Source organism: Eublepharis macularius, chromosome 4, assembly GCF_028583425.1.
Source record: "Eublepharis macularius isolate TG4126 chromosome 4, MPM_Emac_v1.0, whole genome shotgun sequence".
Taxonomy (NCBI): Eukaryota; Metazoa; Chordata; class Lepidosauria; order Squamata; family Eublepharidae; genus Eublepharis; species Eublepharis macularius.
The window spans coordinates 22,836,727-22,854,685 of NC_072793.1; the positions used below are offsets into that span (position 1 = coordinate 22,836,727).

The following is a 17,959-nucleotide window of genomic DNA, read 5'->3' on the forward strand; positions in this document are numbered from 1 at the left end:
TTATAAGGTCATCTTGTTTTGATTTTAAGGGCTGAAAGTGCAGAGTTTTGGTGACCACCCTTGCTGTTAAAAACATTAGGTTTTCAAAAGTATATTTGCCCCTTTTAATTTCAGATTATATGGTTCGTTTCCCCGTTGCAGTTTTACTGATAGGAAAGTAATGGCTAAGAGTACTAAACTGTAGTCCACGAGTTTTTTTCAAACGGATTATTAGTGTCTGAAGCTGGGATCCTTCTTAATTTGATTCTAGTACCCTGGTGTCCCTTTTTGTCTTAAATTCCAGCCTTGCCCTCCTGTGGCCTTTTACAGTGTTGATGGGCAGCTCCTGCTGACAGACATGGGAGACAGATTCTTGTAGGTTTTGCCCAATATGTTTAGCCACTAGTTAGCCGCTGCTTGCTTTATATATAATGTATGCACGTCGGGCAATTTGAGATATATAGGCAGAAATATTTCATTATAACACACACTGGGGATCTGTTCAGTGGTGAAATTCATGACTTTCTGTTAAGTTGCAAAGTAAACTTACATCAGCCCCCGTAAGCCCTGTGCACAGCAGGAAGTTAAGTGTGGAGGCCTTTGATCTTTTGTCAGTTTCAGTGTGTGTTGGTATTACATCATGACGTGGTACATAGAAATGGCCCTGCAGCCATACTGGGATGGGGTGAGGGGCCGTCCCCAGGTTTCTTTGCTGTTACGTGATCTATCAGAGCTACTCTGAAGCTTGATCTAAAATAGATTGGTAATGTCTAAAGCTGCCCTTAAGATTTTGAGATGGCAAAGCGGGTTTTATTTATCCTAACCCTGTCACTGGAACCATAAGATCTTTAGGCGGTGACCAGTAATCCTCCTGCATTGGGAAGTGGGGGGTGAGGTTGCCTCACTGTCGCCCCGGCAACAGCAGGGCCTGTGGCCTCCCCCAAGGACAGAGTTAAACAGATCTGGACCTTCCATCAGCTGCCAATTCTCCCAAACAGCATCTGATCCTCTTCCATGCCAAAGGTGCATCATTATTGAGGACAGTGGGCAGGTGACTGCCCACAGCAGAAGCAACACCCAGGGTGAACAAGGGTTGCAGTGGAGGCTGCTGCAGTTGATCACACCATCTTCCCTGGGCAGTAGATGAGCAGATGCAACCCAGGAAGGCAGGCAGTGAGGTCGTCGTTGATCACCACTTCGCACTTTAGCTTCCCCGCACTATTTAATTTAATTTATTACATTTGTATTCCGCCCTCCCCGCTTTCGCAGGCTCAGGGCGGATAACAGAAATACAAACATCGCATACCATTTAAAACATTTAAAAACACTACATCTAATCAATTAACTTACAACTGTGCAAATATAAAAATATCATATATTTACATATAAATAATTAAAAGCAACACATAATATAAATTTGATATTCCACACAGCGGTTCTTCCAGAGCAAATACATGTAGTAGTGCAGAGTAGGTGTGGGAAACAGCATCTGAATTCACATAGGGGCAACGGATTAACCACCCCCCCATGGGGGGTGGGATGCACCGCCCAGCGTCAGCCATATGCCTGGCGGAATAGCTCCGTCTTACAGGCCCGGCGAAATGCAAGAAAATCTTGACGGGCCCTAATCTCGTAATGGAGAGCATTCTACCAGTCTGGGGCCAGGACCGAAAAGGCTCTGGCTCTGGTCAACGCCAGGCGGGCCTCCCTAGGGCCAGGGACCCTTAAAAGATGTTTTCCACCTGATCGAAGAGTCCTCCGGGGCTCATACGGTGAGAGACAGTCCTGCAGATACGTCGGTCACAGTCCGCGTAGGGCTTTATAGGTTAACACCAAACCTTGAACCTGATTCGGTATTCCACTGGTAACCAATGCAGCTGGCATAACACCGGCATAATATGCTCCCACACCGGTGCTCCAGTAATAACCCGTGCCACTGCATTCTGTATCAGCTGTAACCACCGGATCAGGCCCATGGGAACCCCAGCGTAGAGCGCATTACAGTAGTCCAGCCTAGAGGTGACCATTGCTTGGACCACTGTAGTCAGGTCGCGGGGGGACAAATAAGGGGCAAGCTGCCTGGCCTGCCGAAGATAATAAAAGGAAGACCTGGCAACTGCAGCGATCTGGTCCTCCATCTTCAAGGAGGAATCCAGAATCACTCCCAGGCTCCTAACTCTCGGGGCCAGTGTAAGTGCTGCCCCATCAAGTGTAGGAAGCCGGGGTCCCGAAGCCATCTCCCCACGACCCACATACAGGATCTCCGTCTTCGTGGGATTCAATTTCAGCCGACTTTGTCTCAGCCAACCAGCCACAGCCTCAAAAACACGCTCCAGGACATAAGGGGACGATCCAGGCCATCCGTCCAACAGCAGATAAAGCTGGGTGTCATCCACATATTGGTGACACCCCAGCCTGAAACTCCGCACCAGCTGGGCGAGGGGGCGCATATAAACATTAAATAATAATGGGGAGAGTATCGCTCCCTGCGGCACACCACATACCAGTGGCCTATGAGATGACACCCTCTCTCCCAGCGCCACCCTCTGTCCCCGATCATGGAGGAAGGAGATCAGGAGACTATGGCAGACATCAGCACCACCTGCTGCTACTTGCTCACCCACCATCCTGAACAGTGGCTAGGAAATGCCTCTTTCTTATTGGACGGCTGCCGGCATCCTTCATCAATCCCTGCCTCCACTGGCCACTTGCTTGCCAGGAGGGGGTGTTGAGAGACTGGCAATGGGGAACAGAAGCCCACGGTGCTGCCCTCTGCCTTCTGGCTCCAAGTGGTAAACTGGTAGAGAATCAAGATCAGGAGCCGCAAAGTAGTGAAGGGTCCCCACGAAGTTGAAGGAAGGCGTGTGGAGACCCATTAGTTGTGGTGTAATACCAGAAGTTGTTTAGTCAGGTGATCACAAAAGCCTGGTGTTAGCCTTCTTTAATCCCTCAGTTAAGAATGTGGGATAGAAATGCCTTAAATCAAGTGGTGGAATTCTGAGGTGGTAGAATGAACAGTTCTAAATCAGACTACAGATGCGGATCATACAGTTATTTTCCTTTGTAAAAATTCCCTGGAAGCTTAAAGCCAGCAACCAAGGAGTGTGCTGCATTATTACCTTTCTCCTTGATAAGCTAATTCTTTATTTTCAGGGAGTTTTTCCATTCTCCACTAGTAGCAACACAGTCCTTTCTTCCTCCTCCAGATTGTATCACCTCATTCTGGTGTATTTATAGATCAGGCCTAGCAAGTGAGACAATTGATCTTCTTTTTTTCCACTTAGAATGCACAGAGAGAAATTCTGCCTCTTTGGTACACTTACTTTACTGACTGTGATCTAGAGAGAAGCCTGAGCAATCCTGGAATTCAGCTTTGAGCATTCTTCCATGCTTTCCAGAGTCAGGGCATTGCTGCAATCTCAGTATGTGACTGGCTGCTTGTTCTAAGACAGCCATTTTTCTTAGCTGTTTTTTTTTTTAACTTGCAGCCCCTGGGCGTTGCATCTGGGAAGATCTGCATGCAAAGTGCGCATGCTCTCTGTCACCTTGGCCTCTTTCTGTAAACCTGTGGCTGGTTTCTTAATAACTTAGGAAGCCAGTAAATTACAGGCAAAAGAACTGTAGGTTGGAGCGTCACTTTGTTAAACTTGCCGTAGATCCAAGTTCACATATAAAACCGTTCCTGGGTTCCCTGTGCCTGGCAACCGTGACTCTAATTTGACGTTTCAAATACTGAACTCAATTTGTAATGGATTTTGTTAAAGATGCCTCATTTGTTCCACTACTAGAGCAAAGCATAAGTCCTTGAAAGTAGTGGGTGGGATGCAACTGATTCTGGCTCATTTTTGGTTCTCAATAAGCATTACCTACAAGAAATAGTAAATCACCTTTTTCTGGTGTTGTACATGCTAATGAAGCTACAGTGAATGGGGCACAGCAGCTTATTAGTCCCCATTTCTTTAATATTGTCTGTTCTTACAGTGTTTAAAGTAAGATATATTCTGTTTTTTATTAGGATGCTAAATATTCTTTGTGAATTGGTCCATTTAATATGTTCCTCTTTTCAGATTGGGACGCAGAACAGTCTAGAGCTTCTGGAAGACTCCAAGGCTGAGATTGTGGATGAGATTGCTGCCAAGCTTGGCCTAAGAAAGGTAACAAAATATGTTTGGGTAGATGTATTTGGGAGAATCTTACATGTTAGGTTAGAAGATCTCTTCTTTGGCACAATTGTTCTTTAACCGTTAACACGGTTTGTAATCTACAACTTAGTCCTAAACATATTTAGACTTTTCTAAACCAATCGACTTCAATAGAAGGTTGTCACTCTACTTAGGAGTTCACTGTTCTGTTTGTTGGAAGCTAATAAATAGTAGCCTGGCTTTAGGGCATTTATGTGAGACTGGAGGTTAAGTGGCCTGTATAGTTTTCTGGTTGTTGTATTACTTAATCCTAAACCAGTGGAGAACTTGATGGCATTCTATGCTATGTAACCATTGCCTGGAAGACTAATAGACTAAAATGGGCAAGTCTTTAAATTTCTTCGAAGCACCTCAGAATATGGAAGGCAAAACTTGTTTTCAGGCCTAGCAAGATTTAACAGGAGAACGGGTTTCCAACAAAATCGAGGCGTTCCATTTCTTAGAAAGAAACAAAATATACACAAAGACATCTACGAAACCCCAAATGAATGAATATTTTTTTTCTGTACGGGCTTCACCAACCAGTACAGCATTGGCTTGAAAACAGTCAGCCTTTAAAAGGAAAAGAGTCTTGCTAAATCGTCATTTTGGCAATGCAGGCAACAACTTTGCCTGTATTGATGGCAAGTATGGATCTGAAACACATCTGAATAAAACTAGAATGTTTCACTTGCAACACTGTAACAACAGATACAGTCACAGGAATTGGAATTAACAAGAGTAGCTTGTTAATTCCAATTCCTGTGATTATATCTGTTGCATGCATCATGCATGTCATGATGATGTCGGGCATACTAATGTAGCTACGCTGAATGGGAAACAGTAGATCATGACATGCATAAGTATCAATGACAGTTTGCAGACAAAGAAAAAACAAGACCTTAGTGTTGAAACTAGTGCCATCCCAATAATATCAGAAAAGAACATCTCTAAGCTGTATTTGAAGTGCTCACTAGACCTCTACAAGTTGTGGAATCTTGTTTCACTTAGTCCTACACTAAACACCTGAGAAGCCTGATCAAATTAATAAAGATGTGTGTATCAATAGGTTCTTAGTGCAGATGGCAAAATAAATTTGTGTTTATTTTATTTTACTTCATTTATATGGTATTTTTCACTGTGACTCAGGGCAGATTACAGAATATAAAACAATGTACTGTCAGAAATTCCGTAGACAATGCAATAGGAATACAGTATTAGAATTAAGGGTGTGCACCAAAAAAATTAGGTAAATCTGATATTTATTTACCAAATCTGAGAAAAAAATTGTGATTCCCCAAATTCTGAATTGATTCTCTAATTTGGTTTGGGTATTTCTGAAAAATTCAGTCATTGTTTTCTTTGGGGAAATTGCTCTGGGAGATATCCAGTGGGCTGGAGAGGTCATTTTTCACCAAACTTCCCCAGAGTCCAATGTTCCTGAAACCTGGGGGGTGGGGTCATTAGAGGATAATCAGGAATAGGTTCTCTGAAAATTTGGTGGAGTTTTCATGAAAATGCCACCCCCACCCTCCCAGATAGCTCCCAGCTATTTTTCCCTGTAGGGAATAATGGTGAATGGGTGTGGGCACCTTCTTTCGTGGCCCATAAAATTGGCCCCTGGGGTCCAATCTTCATGAAACTTGGAGCATCTTTAGAGAAGCAGTTTCCCTCCAAATTTGGTGATGTTTGCTTGAAAAATGACCCCTCCAGCCCACCAGATATCTCCCAGAGTGATTTTCCCATTGAAAACAATGGCCACATTTTACCAATTTTTTTTTTTTTGAAAATTGGTTAAAAATTCAGGATATGTTTTTTGATTTGGTATACCCAGATTTTACCGAATCAGCCAAAATTTGGTATTTTAATCCGAATTCCGAACCAAATGGCACACCCTTAATTAGAATACAGTGTGAACAACAAACTGGCTGACGCGAGGTATACTATAAACAATGCAGAAAATGGAATTACAAAGGTAGAAGACAAATGTAGTAAAAGCAAGATGATGCCTACAATAATCATTGGGCTACAATCCTCTTTCATTATAAAGATGCCTTCCTGGGCTGTTCCATTATACTGCTGTACTAATCCCTTTATAAAAGGGCCCTTCTGAATATTTCCGGTTTGCACATTCTGCAGAATGATAGAAGAGTGGGAGCCTTCTCAACTTCCTCAGGCAGGGCCATTCCACAAGGTGTGAACCTCCACATAACCAGCAATTGCTGATTTTGCCCATTTGCAAGGTGGCACCTTCAGAAGGCTTTGCTCGAATGAGCAAAGCTGTTGTGGTATAGCACAGGAGAGGTGGACTTGCAAGTATGTAGGTCCAAGGCCATTAAGGGCTTTGAAGGTAATAACCAGTACCTCACATTGAACCTAGTAACTGAACGGTAACCAATAGAGTGACTGCAGAATGGGTGTGACAAACATGCTTTACCCTAAAACCCAATAGTAACCAGACTGCAGTTACTGACCAACTGTACCAACTGGATGTTTTGCATTGCCTTTAAGGGCAGGTCCCTACAGATTGCATTACAATAGACTAGTTTCAAAGTAACCTGCACATGGAATTTTTAAAGATTTGAACTACATTGCTCTTAGTTCTGAACTAATGTGAATAGTTAGCTGCATGTTACTTTTTTGGAAAATGCACACCATCCATGTGCACTAAGGAAGGATTCCACTCCTTGTAAGAGCAACATACAAGGTGGCACAACAGAACTAGAACTGCTGTGAAATATAAACTGTGAGAAAGTTTGGCTATCCATAATGACCACTGAGCACTTCATATCTGCAAAGCCCGCCTGGTTTAGCGCATAACATTAGCTGCACATATAACAGCAGCAGGGCTTTTTTTCAGGGGGAACGCGGGGGAACGGAATTCCGGAACCTCTCGAAAATGGTCACATGGCTGGTGGCCCTGCCCCCTGATCTCCGGACAGAGGGGAGTTTAGATTGCCCTCCGTGCTGCTCAGCGGTGTGGAGGGCAATCTAAACTCCCCTCTGTCTGGAGATCAGGGGGCGGGGCCACCAGCCATGTGACCATTTTCTCTGAGGGCAACCCATCGAGTTCCACCACCTCTTTTCCCAGAAAAAAAGCCCTGAACAGCAGTATTCCTTGGACAAGTACTGAATGTTGGAAGGATGAGCTGTGAAGGAATAGTTGAGTACATAGTTGCGTTTCAGAAAGCCTTGGGAGAATGATTTCAGTAGGGCCAAGTGGGATTCAGGAAAGTTGAGATTTGTGAAGGGGTGTGTGTTCCCTTTTAGATTAACTGGCTTAGAAACATACGATCTTGAGAGCAGTTTTATAAACTATTCCTGCAGTGTGCATGCTTAAAAAGCAAGCATCGTTTTTGTGGGTAGGGGGCAAAGGAGGGAGTCTTGTAATCTCCAGATTTTTCCGTGAGGAGACATAAAAGCTGCAGGCCTTACCAACTGGCATTGCAAATGTGTAAATTGTATTCAAATGAGCTGTGCACAGCTGGGAGAGTAATTTCCTTCAGGCTGCTATTGAGCAGGCTGTCTCAAAGAGATTCAGCTAGCCAAGAACATTTTGTACTTGTGGGGGAAGGGTACCTTTAAAAAAAAATTAAGCAAAACTGAGAAAGTAATCTCTCTCTTTAAGGTGGGCTGGATATTTACAGATCTGGTCTCTGAGGACACACGAAAGGGGACTGTCCGGTACAGTCGGAACAAGGTGAGAAGCAAACAGTTTTGATCCTTTTTCAGTTTATTTATATTCCATCAAACATGCTGGTTTTGCCAAACAAAAACTTTCTAGAGAGAATAGTGAATGAAGCAAAGCCATATTGTGGACGATGGGGTCCTATTATTGTAACTGAAATAATTAATGAGTCCATGGGGAATTTAGAGGGACTGTGATTTACTTGTGTATAAGTGGAATGTGGGATGGTTTGAAATCAGTCTAGACATTTAGATGCATGGCAAAGGGGCATTACAAAGTCATTTACATCAATTTCCCTTTCCTTAAACAGAATGTCCTTAATGTCTTTCTGGGGTCTTTTTTAAAGTGTCCAGCAGTGGAAATACTATTACATCTTCGTAACTTGTTTTACTGTCCAGCTGAACATATCATACAGCACTTCCATATGTTGCCCTTTCAGGTGAAGCCTAGTCTTCCCTTATGGTCACAGAAATTAGGCTGTTATTCTGCATGCAGCTGGTTTCCATGTGACACGTAGCAGCATCTCACCATGTTTCTCCCTGCCTTTTGGAGGATATTCTAATCTAGCTTCTCCCCCCCCTTCCCCTTTCCTCACATGCCTTATATTTGTTACACTATAGCCATCTATGGCTTTATTGTGGTCTCCAGGTAGTCACTATTTTGTTGCCAAAAATGAATAGTATAAATTGATTTGTTCCTTCGCCCACTTCTATTGTAATGAAATTAATAGAGCCTGCCTGAACATCAAACAAGCAAAAAAAACCCCCAAAGGCACTATGTGTGTGATGTCCAAGCATCAGCTTGTATGTATGTACCAATGACAAACCCACTGGTTAAATTAACTTTTTCTTTGGAAGTCGTTATTTGGTTGGGTTCTTCTGCAGCTCTTTTTGGCATCTTCCATTCTTAACACCTGCCTGATATGAGCAAGCATGCAGCCCTGCACCATATGTAATATTCAAGACCCTTTCCCCCAATTATTATCATTGTTATTTATTTGATGTATAGCCTGCCTGCCCTGCAAGCAGGCTCAGGGTGGGTTACAACAATATAATAATATAGAAATAGACATTTAGATACATTAAAACTAGAATCATCTATATATACACACACACAGTCAAAATCCCAAACGGCAGCCCCTTCTACTCTTTCCCAACCAGAATATAAACAAGGGGGGAGAGGGGTACAAATTGGTGTTGCCACTGTGACTTCACATATGAGGGGGCATATGGCTATAGAGCCCCTCCCGCTTTGACGGGAGACTGGTAGGGAGGGATTTCTAAGAAAGCTTAGTCTGGCCTCAGCCACACACCTGGTGGAACATCTCTGTCTTACAGGCCCGCCAAAAAGATACAAGATCTTGGAGGGCCCGAGTATCCTTTGACAGAGAGAGCGGGACCACAAGTGACGCCTGACACAGGTTGGACACTAGTCAGCTTCCCTCAAGTTTTGATGGGAAATGTAGGCATCCTGGTCTTGCAGCTTGACTCTCTGACTGCTGTCCAATGGACTTTTCAACTGTCACTTGTCCAACATTCCGCCAAGCTGCCTACATTTCCCATCAAAACTTGAGGGAAGCTGGCAAGTGTCCAACCTGTGTCAGGCGTCACTTGTGGTCCCGCTCAGAGTTCCACCAGGTTGGGGCCAGGACTGAAAAGGCCCTGGCTCTAGTCAAGGCCAGCCAAGCCTCCCTGGGACCAGGGACCACCAGCAGAAGTTTTCCTACTGATCTGAGCGCTCTCCAAGGTAGATTCTTGCTAGATCCCAGGCATTCAAAGCTTTCATAAAAATTCAAATCAATACACTACCAGTTGTCATGGCTTTGGAGAGAGATCATAAGCCTGAAAGTTCAGTAACTGAATAGAGAAGCTTGGATTTGTTTCTGTCTCTTAAAATCTCATTTCTGAACCATGTTTTTCTGGCATGCAAGGCATTGCTTCCTGAAACGAAAGCTCTACACAAAACACAGGTGTACATCTCATGACACTAAAGGCCTCCAGAGTCCCCCTGAAACTGTTGCTTCCACTGTTCCGTAAGACAAAGATGCCGCACACCAGCTGATTGTGAAAACGTAATTGAGACATACAGATTTTCTGTGCCTCTATGCTATGATGATTTCCCAGCGTGGTGGTGAATTGTGAAGTTACTTTCTGAAATGAAGCCAATTAGTGGTGCTGGTCTCCCATGGTACAGTCCATCATTTTGCCTTCTATTCTTATCTCTCCCCCCACCCTTTTTTTTAAAGGACGCTTATTTCCTTAGTGCAGAGGAGTGTATCACAGCTGGGCATTTTCAGAACCAGCACCCAAACATATGCCGCCTGTCTCCAGATGGTCACTTTGGATCCAAGTTTGTAACTGTTGTGGCAACAGGTAAAAAAAAATGTACAACCTATTTTTTAATTGCATGAAGAGCTGTTATTTTATCTAGAAATAAAGCAGCAAGGTTTTTCAGGTCCTTTCAGATCAGTCAAGTAAAGTAGGTTACCTTTTGCTGACTGTTCTGATTGCTTTTTGAATGTATCAAAAATATCACTCTAAAATCAATGCCTTCTTTCGGACCTAGCGTTCTCCAGCCTCCAAACCATAGTTTGGAAGTCAGAAGTGTGCCTTGGGCGTGATTCTTCCAGTCTTTTTCCTACTCTAAGTTACCATAATCTGCAGTGATGTATGAATCATGTAAACTATGTGTAAACCAAGAAGTGCCTCCAAACCATATTGGAAACCTTGGTTTGAAGTGGGTTTGTAAATCATGGTTTATTTGGATGTCATGGCAAATTATGGTTATGCAAACCCAACCAGGAAGGAAGACACCACATGTCAGAGGAGGGTGAAGGGTATGTGAGCCCATGGCCTAATCCCATTTCTACAAACAATGAATGGAAGGATTGGTAATGCAATAACTGAGTTGAGTCTAGAAAAGGTAAAGAAGTGGAAAACACATATCTGAAACTTTAACAGCCTCTGTCTTCAACTGCTTACAGTCTGGTTTCACTAGATGTGCCAGATGGTTGCACGTTTGTTATCAGTGCTTGTAAGTGATAACCAGTGATCAGAAGCTACAAAGGTTCTGCAGCTAGTGTCAGGTCAGCAGCTAGAGAAAATGTGTAGCCTGAATGAAGGTAAAATTCCATCATTAGTATAGTTGAGAAAAAAAAATCAGAACAGTAAACCAAAAAACTGAGCATCCCCCTGTAATAAGTAGGCTGAATTCCACAGTCCATTGACGGAAGGCGCTGACTCTTGTACAGCTGTCTCCCCCCGAGTAGGGGAAAAGTTTATTCCTGGAGTTGCAGGATCCAAGTGGTCTAAATGTCATGTAGGTCAAGAGGCTGCAGTGGAGTGTGTGTGCGAAGGGAGTGAAATTGTCCTCTCTTCTGCCAGTGAGCTCTGCTGATTGAAAATACAAGGAGACTTCATCTCCTTTCCCTTCCCCACTGCTACCTCTCAACCTTAGGTCACGCTGTCTGCCTAAATGGGTGTGTTGGGGATGAGAGAGATGGCACAGAAAGTAGAGATCTGGTAACAGTTCAAGGAGAAGGAAGAGCAGGGCCGAGGAAGGAAGTGTCCTTTCCCCTTCCTTCCTTGTTGCCTTCTGCTTATCCCTGCTGGAGCCTCCCCTGCTCCCTTTTCTCTGTAAGTGTTCCCCTCGCTTTGTGTGTTGGAAGTCAGTCCACAGTGGACTGCGGGAACTGTAAAGGGGTTCTTGCTTGTGCAGAAAGCACTCATAACACACATTTTCCAGTTCTATCCAATCCACAGACTCCTGTTCACGAGGAAATGAGGGTTACATAATGCACTGTCTGAACCCGTGCCAAATTGGGTCACTAGATTGCTGATCTGCCAGTAACTAAGAGGGAAAAAACCCTCCGCTTCTCAGGCAACCGTTGTGCTATGGTTTCATTAATTGTATCACCCACATTCTGCCCTTAAAAGTATGTCATGTGAATTGCTCCAAGAAATAATGCAAAGGATCAAGTAAATACATCCCTTTATCAGTAGTTTGGGTAACCAAAAGAGCTTTTCTTTCTCCTCCTCTTCAGGGAGCTTCTATTGCTGAGAGTATCAGGTAGAATATTGCTACACATGGCACACACATGAGCTCATAAATATAGGCTGTGGAAGCATACCTTAATCTCAAACTGTGTTCCTGAGAAACTGCTTTCTCTGGTTTAGGGGTCTATTAGAACAAGGAATAAAATATGAATGTGTAGTATTTTATATAAAATTTGTAATCCCTCTGTTTTATGGCTTTCTTACCCTGGGAACATCAACATACAGACACGTTCTTAAACGTATTAAAATATATAATTATATATATATGAATTGTGTGAATGGTGGCACCCTATAGTTTCCTCCTAAATACCTTAAAAATTAGACCAAAAGATACAGTTGTTCAATTGTTCAGCACACAGAGAAGATAGTGGTTTGATTGAGTGTGTGAAATTTTGTGTGCTTTTGTTGAGTTGTGTGTAGCTGAGAATGGAAGCTGCTTTTTGGAACATCTGTTACAGATAACGCCCCCCCCCCATTTAAACCAGGACCAAACATTTGGGCTCCACGATGTCTGTAAACTAAATGTATATGCCTGATTTGTAGTATTAAATTTTCATACGTGTATCTCATCAGCTCCAGTCTTTGAAAATGCCACCCCCTTTTCCTATTTACATATGCTCAGTTTTCTTTGACATCATGTCTCCGTCTCATGTTTAACTGGCCGATGCTTAAATTGCTCAAATTGAAAGCACCGCGATTGTGTCACCCAAGCAAAGAGCCAGCTGCCGATAGTCACTTATAATTGGTGCCGTGCTTGTCCCTGTCTATCCATTGCTGACAGAGATTTTATATAATTTACATGTAGCTGACCCTGTTACTAGACTAGCTTAAATGAAACAAATTTGGGATAGTAAACGTGATCTTCCTGCTTGGTGCAATGAGTTAAATGCACAGCGAATTTTAAATGGGTGTTGGGTTTGTGAACTCTTCTTGTGTGTGTGTTGCCGCTGAACCACTTGTACACATCAGTGGAATGTGCTGATGGTCGCATATCTTTCCCGCGTCCCCATCGCCCGTGCTTTCCACCAGTGCAGCCCCACTGACGGAAGAGGGAGAAGCAGGCGGTTTCATCCCCATCCCACTGCAGCCTCCCAACTTGTGTGGCTATTAAACTACACGGGTCCTGTGGCCCTGGGGTAAGCTTCCCTGGGTTGGCAAGGGCTTCTGTGGGGGAGGGGAACACGGGATAGATCGGTGATCCCTTTTTGTCCATGGATCACAGTCTTCCAGCCCTGTACTTGGATTTAAAGACAAAATTAAGCAAAGCAGGTTTTTTGATCCAAACTTTTCAAATGCCTCTGTGGACGAGATCTTTTAACATACTATTCAGTGGCCTTATTAGGCAAGACAAGGACGGCTGAAATGTAGTTGAGACTCAGCCTTACTAAGAAGGTATATCATTTTGTTTTTAAAAATGAACAGTCTATTAAAAGAATCCCGGCACTTTACATACCTACAGAAATGCTCTTATTAGGCTGTCCTAAGTATGTTTTTAATTGCTTGTACTAGACCTCGATATAAAAATCAACAAGGAAGCAGTTTGAGAGCTACTGCTCAGTGATGCGTGAATGGAGGAACACAATCAGCCGCTCTAAAACCACATAAGAGAGAAATTACATCTGGCCAGTGCATTATATAACCTGGGACTGATGAAGCTAAAACAAAGAGCCTATCTTAAATATCCCCTTAGGAAAGTACTGTTGTTGCCACCATTTGAAGTTTTGAAAGCCAAGACACAGTCTGGTGAAGAGTCTGCTGCATCTGAGCTAGAAGCCCTGTGTTTGATGTCGAGATTCTTGGTAAAACGATCTGTTCTTACTTTGTAAGCATCGTGACATATTATCATTGCTGTTCGGAGCATCCTACGAGTTGTATACATCTGCCTTTCCCCCTTTTGGGTCGCTGAAAGATAACTTATTTTTCAGGTGGTCCTGACAACCAAGTCCACTTTGAGGGCTACCAAGTATCCAATCAGTGCATGGCCCTAGTACGCGATGAGTGCTTGCTGCCGTGCCGTGATGCCCCGGAGCTTGGTTATGCAAAAGAATCCAGCAGTGAGCAATATGTGCCTGATGTGTTCTATAAGGTAAGTATTCATAAATCCTGTCTGTGTTGGCACCTGGCCTTATCCCTCTCTGGAAATGGCAGTCATATGAAAATGGGCCACTTCTCACAGGGAATGATACATCTGTTGCAAGCCGTGGGGGTAGCCTTTACCCAGTTCTGAAGGACTAACAATTGCTTTTCCCATAGAGGAAGGTGTCATTTTGGGGAGCTCTAGAGTAGGTTTCCTACTACAACTATCGTTATCCCCTTTCTGATCTCAGCACAGTAAGCTCTGACCACTTCCCTCCTCTTGCTGGCTTTGGAAAGTTATCGGTGTGACTTAGAGTGCACAAGAGTAATAGGTCATCGTTGACCTATATCCTGTGTATACAACGAAGCAGTTAGTCTGCATTGTTCTTGAAGGTTTGCTTTTGAGTTAGTTATGGCGTGTCACTCAAACTGGGATTCCCCACAGATGCAGTCTCTCTTCTGTAGTTTTTCCGGCATTTCTCTCAGGTATTCCAAAAAAACCCCTCCAAGCACCTCAAGATTAAGGGGGTCATAAGAGGATCATAGGAGAAAGCTGCCTGGAGTGTGAATTCTTGGGTACCAATCCTAGCAACAGTAATATGTATGCAAACAAAATGTTCATTAGTTATTGCATAAACTCCGTTTCCCCTTTCCCCAAAATGCTCCTATCAGTCTCCAGGCCTCGCTCAGCCACAGTGTGAGATCTGTGGTGTGCTGCTCTGCGCCTTCTAGCAAGCCTTCTAAATTAGCAATACGACTTGTGTTTGGCTGTGGCTGCCACCCCTCAGTTGACTTTTACTCCCTAGCTAATGTCTCATGTTTCTTTGGCCCAATTATGTTTAGGTGAGATGTTCAGTGAAGCAAAATGATGCAGTAATAAAAGCTGCAGGTTTCTGACAGCCAGTGAGAATCGCTTTTGTTGTGTGGAATATGCTTATAAAGATGCCTGGTGAGCAGCGTCAATTGCTACAGAATATAAAGCAACAACAAAATGGAAATCAAGGATTAAGTCAGCCCCCGGGGGGGGGGGGGGCTGGCAAGGAGAAGAGAGGTTGTAAGAGCAAAATATGCAAGAAAAGGCATCAATATATCCAGATTTCAGTGAGGAGTGAGTTCTCTGTTACTATCAGCATTTTTCTTGTTATTGAAAACTTTCAGGTTGTATGCCTTGTACGTTATGGTTTGCGGAAATGAAAATGGAGGGGTGAAATCTCCAATGTTCAACTTTTTAAGCTTCTTAAACTAGGCCATTTTGAAACAGCAAAAGTAAAACGTCCCTTATTTGAGAGAGTTCTATGCCATCTTTCCTACGAATGCTTTTAAGGCAGCTTACAATTAAACATCTAGCCCAAAGCAGGAATAAAAATATAGCCATTCAAATTCGAAGAAGAATAATGCTATCTCAAAGACCGTAATAAACTCCCCGAGGCACACCAAAGACATGGCCAGTAAACCATATACAGCCGGATCAAGCCAATTTTTCTCCAGGTTGGTTCCTATTGAGCTCTGATGAGCTTTCAGCCCACCCTCACCTTTTTGCCTGAGGGTCTCCTTCCCCCAAAACCCTACACGCATTTCTTCTTATAACAGCCTCTGCTGCTGGGACAGGTCTTATAGCCCATCTGGGGCCATTCCTCTCCAGGCCCTGATGTCACTTCCAAACCTAGTTTAGGGACAGGTAGCAGTTCCAAGTCCGTGTATCAATTTATTTTTTAGATTTTTTAAAAAATTTTAACTTTTTCAATAACAACAAAAGGGAAGATATTCAATAGCAAAATAAAATATTGTACAAAATTTTTTAGCGTTACATTATCACAAGGATTCTACATCTAAAAGCAATTATAGTTAGAGCTATGAAAAATAATAATTTGGAAAATGTTACCAGCATGCCTTAACGTTTACGTAAACAGTCGTCTACCCTCCCTCCTGCTGAAATTGCCCACCCCCTCCCTCCATCCTTAACAAACATTCCCTCCCTAACCTCCCCCTACCCCTACAAAGAGAAATACAAATTGCTAGATTCACTAATCAAGTGTTATGCACTAAACAAAAAAAGAAGAATTACAGTTAAACTTAAATCACTTGATCATGTTATTTAAACAGCTCTCTATACCTTGTGGGTATATACCCCACTCAGGTACTTGGTATCACTTACCAAGGTAGAAGAGCCGTAATACTTCCTGGAGCTGAACCTGAAATAACATAATGCTTTAACTTTTCCCACCCCCCCAAACCTTAATTAGTAAACTAGAACACTATTTGTTAGAATATATACAGAGGCTTATATGCAGAAAAGTTAGAATTATAAACAGGCTACAATGAGGAAAATGACTATTAAGTATGTCTGATTGGAATTTTACTACCCTTTTGGGGGGGTAGGAGGCTGAGATCTTTTCCTTTTAAGAGAGAGAGTCTCTGGGTCTATGGGTATCCATGTATCAATTTCTTGATGGACTTGGCTGTTCCAAGAGTAGGTTGGTCTTTGGCATTGGGGTGCAGGGGGGGTGGAGATTGTGCAGTCCCCTGCCCTATGCTGCTCAGTTGCCACTGCTATCTTTTCCTCGGGCAAAATTTGTTTTTCTTCCACAACAATTCACTCCAGTTATTTTAACGGCGAGCCCAGGGAACAGGTATTTCAGATATATAGTTAAAGTGATGTTTTACCTGCAGTAGTTAGTACGTGCTGCTGGCATCTTACTCTGCCTTTGGATAGCTAAGACTCAGTGCCGCTTATCAACAGCTGAGGGAGTTAACTTCCAGAAGGGGAATCAGCAGATGTTTCGACTGTCAGTCTCGTTTGCATGTACTTGTATGGGATGCAGCCATCCTGAGTGTACGCAGTAATATAATAGAAGCGTGTTTACACATGGTATGTGTCTTATTGTGACTGCGTGTTTCTGCAGCTTTCCGTTCTTGTGACTGTCCATATGAGTTTTCAGCTGTGGCTTGTAGCCCAAAATGACATTGTTTCTCAGAAGGCCTCCATTTTTGAATATAAGGAAAGCCTGCTAATGTAACTTGCCACCACTTGAATTGATCATCCAGTCATCTTATACCTGGCCCCCTTGATGTTGTTTTTGCTACAGTCGCTGTCTTTCCAGGCAATACTGCTTTGGTTCATCCTGAGTGACAGGGGTAAACCTTGCAGTTACTACATTCTTCTAACAGAGTTTTTCTGGTGCGTTGGGGGTGGAATGTATTATGGGAATGCAGCATTTTGCTGTTCTCTTTTGTTTCTCAATGTTTCTCATTTGACACGTTGCTAAAAGGTGTGGAATGCCATCGAGCCAGGTAGTTTAATAGCTGCAATAATTTCTTTCCCATGCAAACCACTAAATCCCATCATGCTATGCACCAAGACTTAGGTCCCAGTGGAGAATCACTGCTGTTACCCATGTTTCCATTTCTCTGAACAGTTTTGGGGCCCGTTATGAATAAGCAGCAAAGTGTGACTTGACCAGGTCAAGTTTCAGTCTAGTTCAGATGTGTTTATAACTCAGTACTTGCAATTGTGCTGCTTGCCAGTCATAGTCTTTTTTTTTTTGTGGCACATTTATCCATCCTATGCATTTCAGGCTTTCTTCCAATCCTCCCTTTGTTGTTATGGCCTTAGAAAGTCAGTGGTTTTAACAACCATTCGTGCCTCAGTAAATATGAAACACCTGGCTTTAGAAACTGGTTATGAAATCTAAGTAAGAGTTTTAGATAGGGGAAACTGTTGCCATGCAGGGTGCATTCTTATTATGTCCAGAAGTGGCCAAAGAGAATGGATTACTTAGATTAGATGACTTATTGGAGCAAAGGCGTTCACAGTTTGGTCTCTTAAAATGTTAATAGCCCTTTTGGCAACTTGCTACTACAACTAGCCTGGCTGCTTTACTCCCAAATAAGAAATGATCTGTATTGGAGGGGTTTGGAGAAAAGTTGTATGTTGGTAAGTGCTTGGATGAAAGGGCTTTTAGAAATGTTGGTTATGACCC

At 43.1% G+C, this 17,959-nt stretch overlaps 1 protein-coding gene across 2 annotated transcripts in view; it reads left to right on the top strand.

The window, feature by feature from the left end:
- NPLOC4 (NPL4 homolog, ubiquitin recognition factor) overlaps window positions 1-17,959 on the top strand; it is a 61,103-nt gene that overhangs the window by 17,934 nt on the left and 25,210 nt on the right. For both annotated transcript variants that reach the window (XM_054978223.1, XM_054978224.1), the window contains 4 exons: window positions 4,047-4,133; window positions 7,789-7,860; window positions 10,094-10,220; window positions 13,829-13,989. In XM_054978223.1, the coding sequence (XP_054834198.1) occupies window positions 4,047-4,133; window positions 7,789-7,860; window positions 10,094-10,220; window positions 13,829-13,989 (447 nt within the window). The remainder of the gene's footprint in view (window positions 1-4,046; window positions 4,134-7,788; window positions 7,861-10,093; window positions 10,221-13,828; window positions 13,990-17,959) is intronic.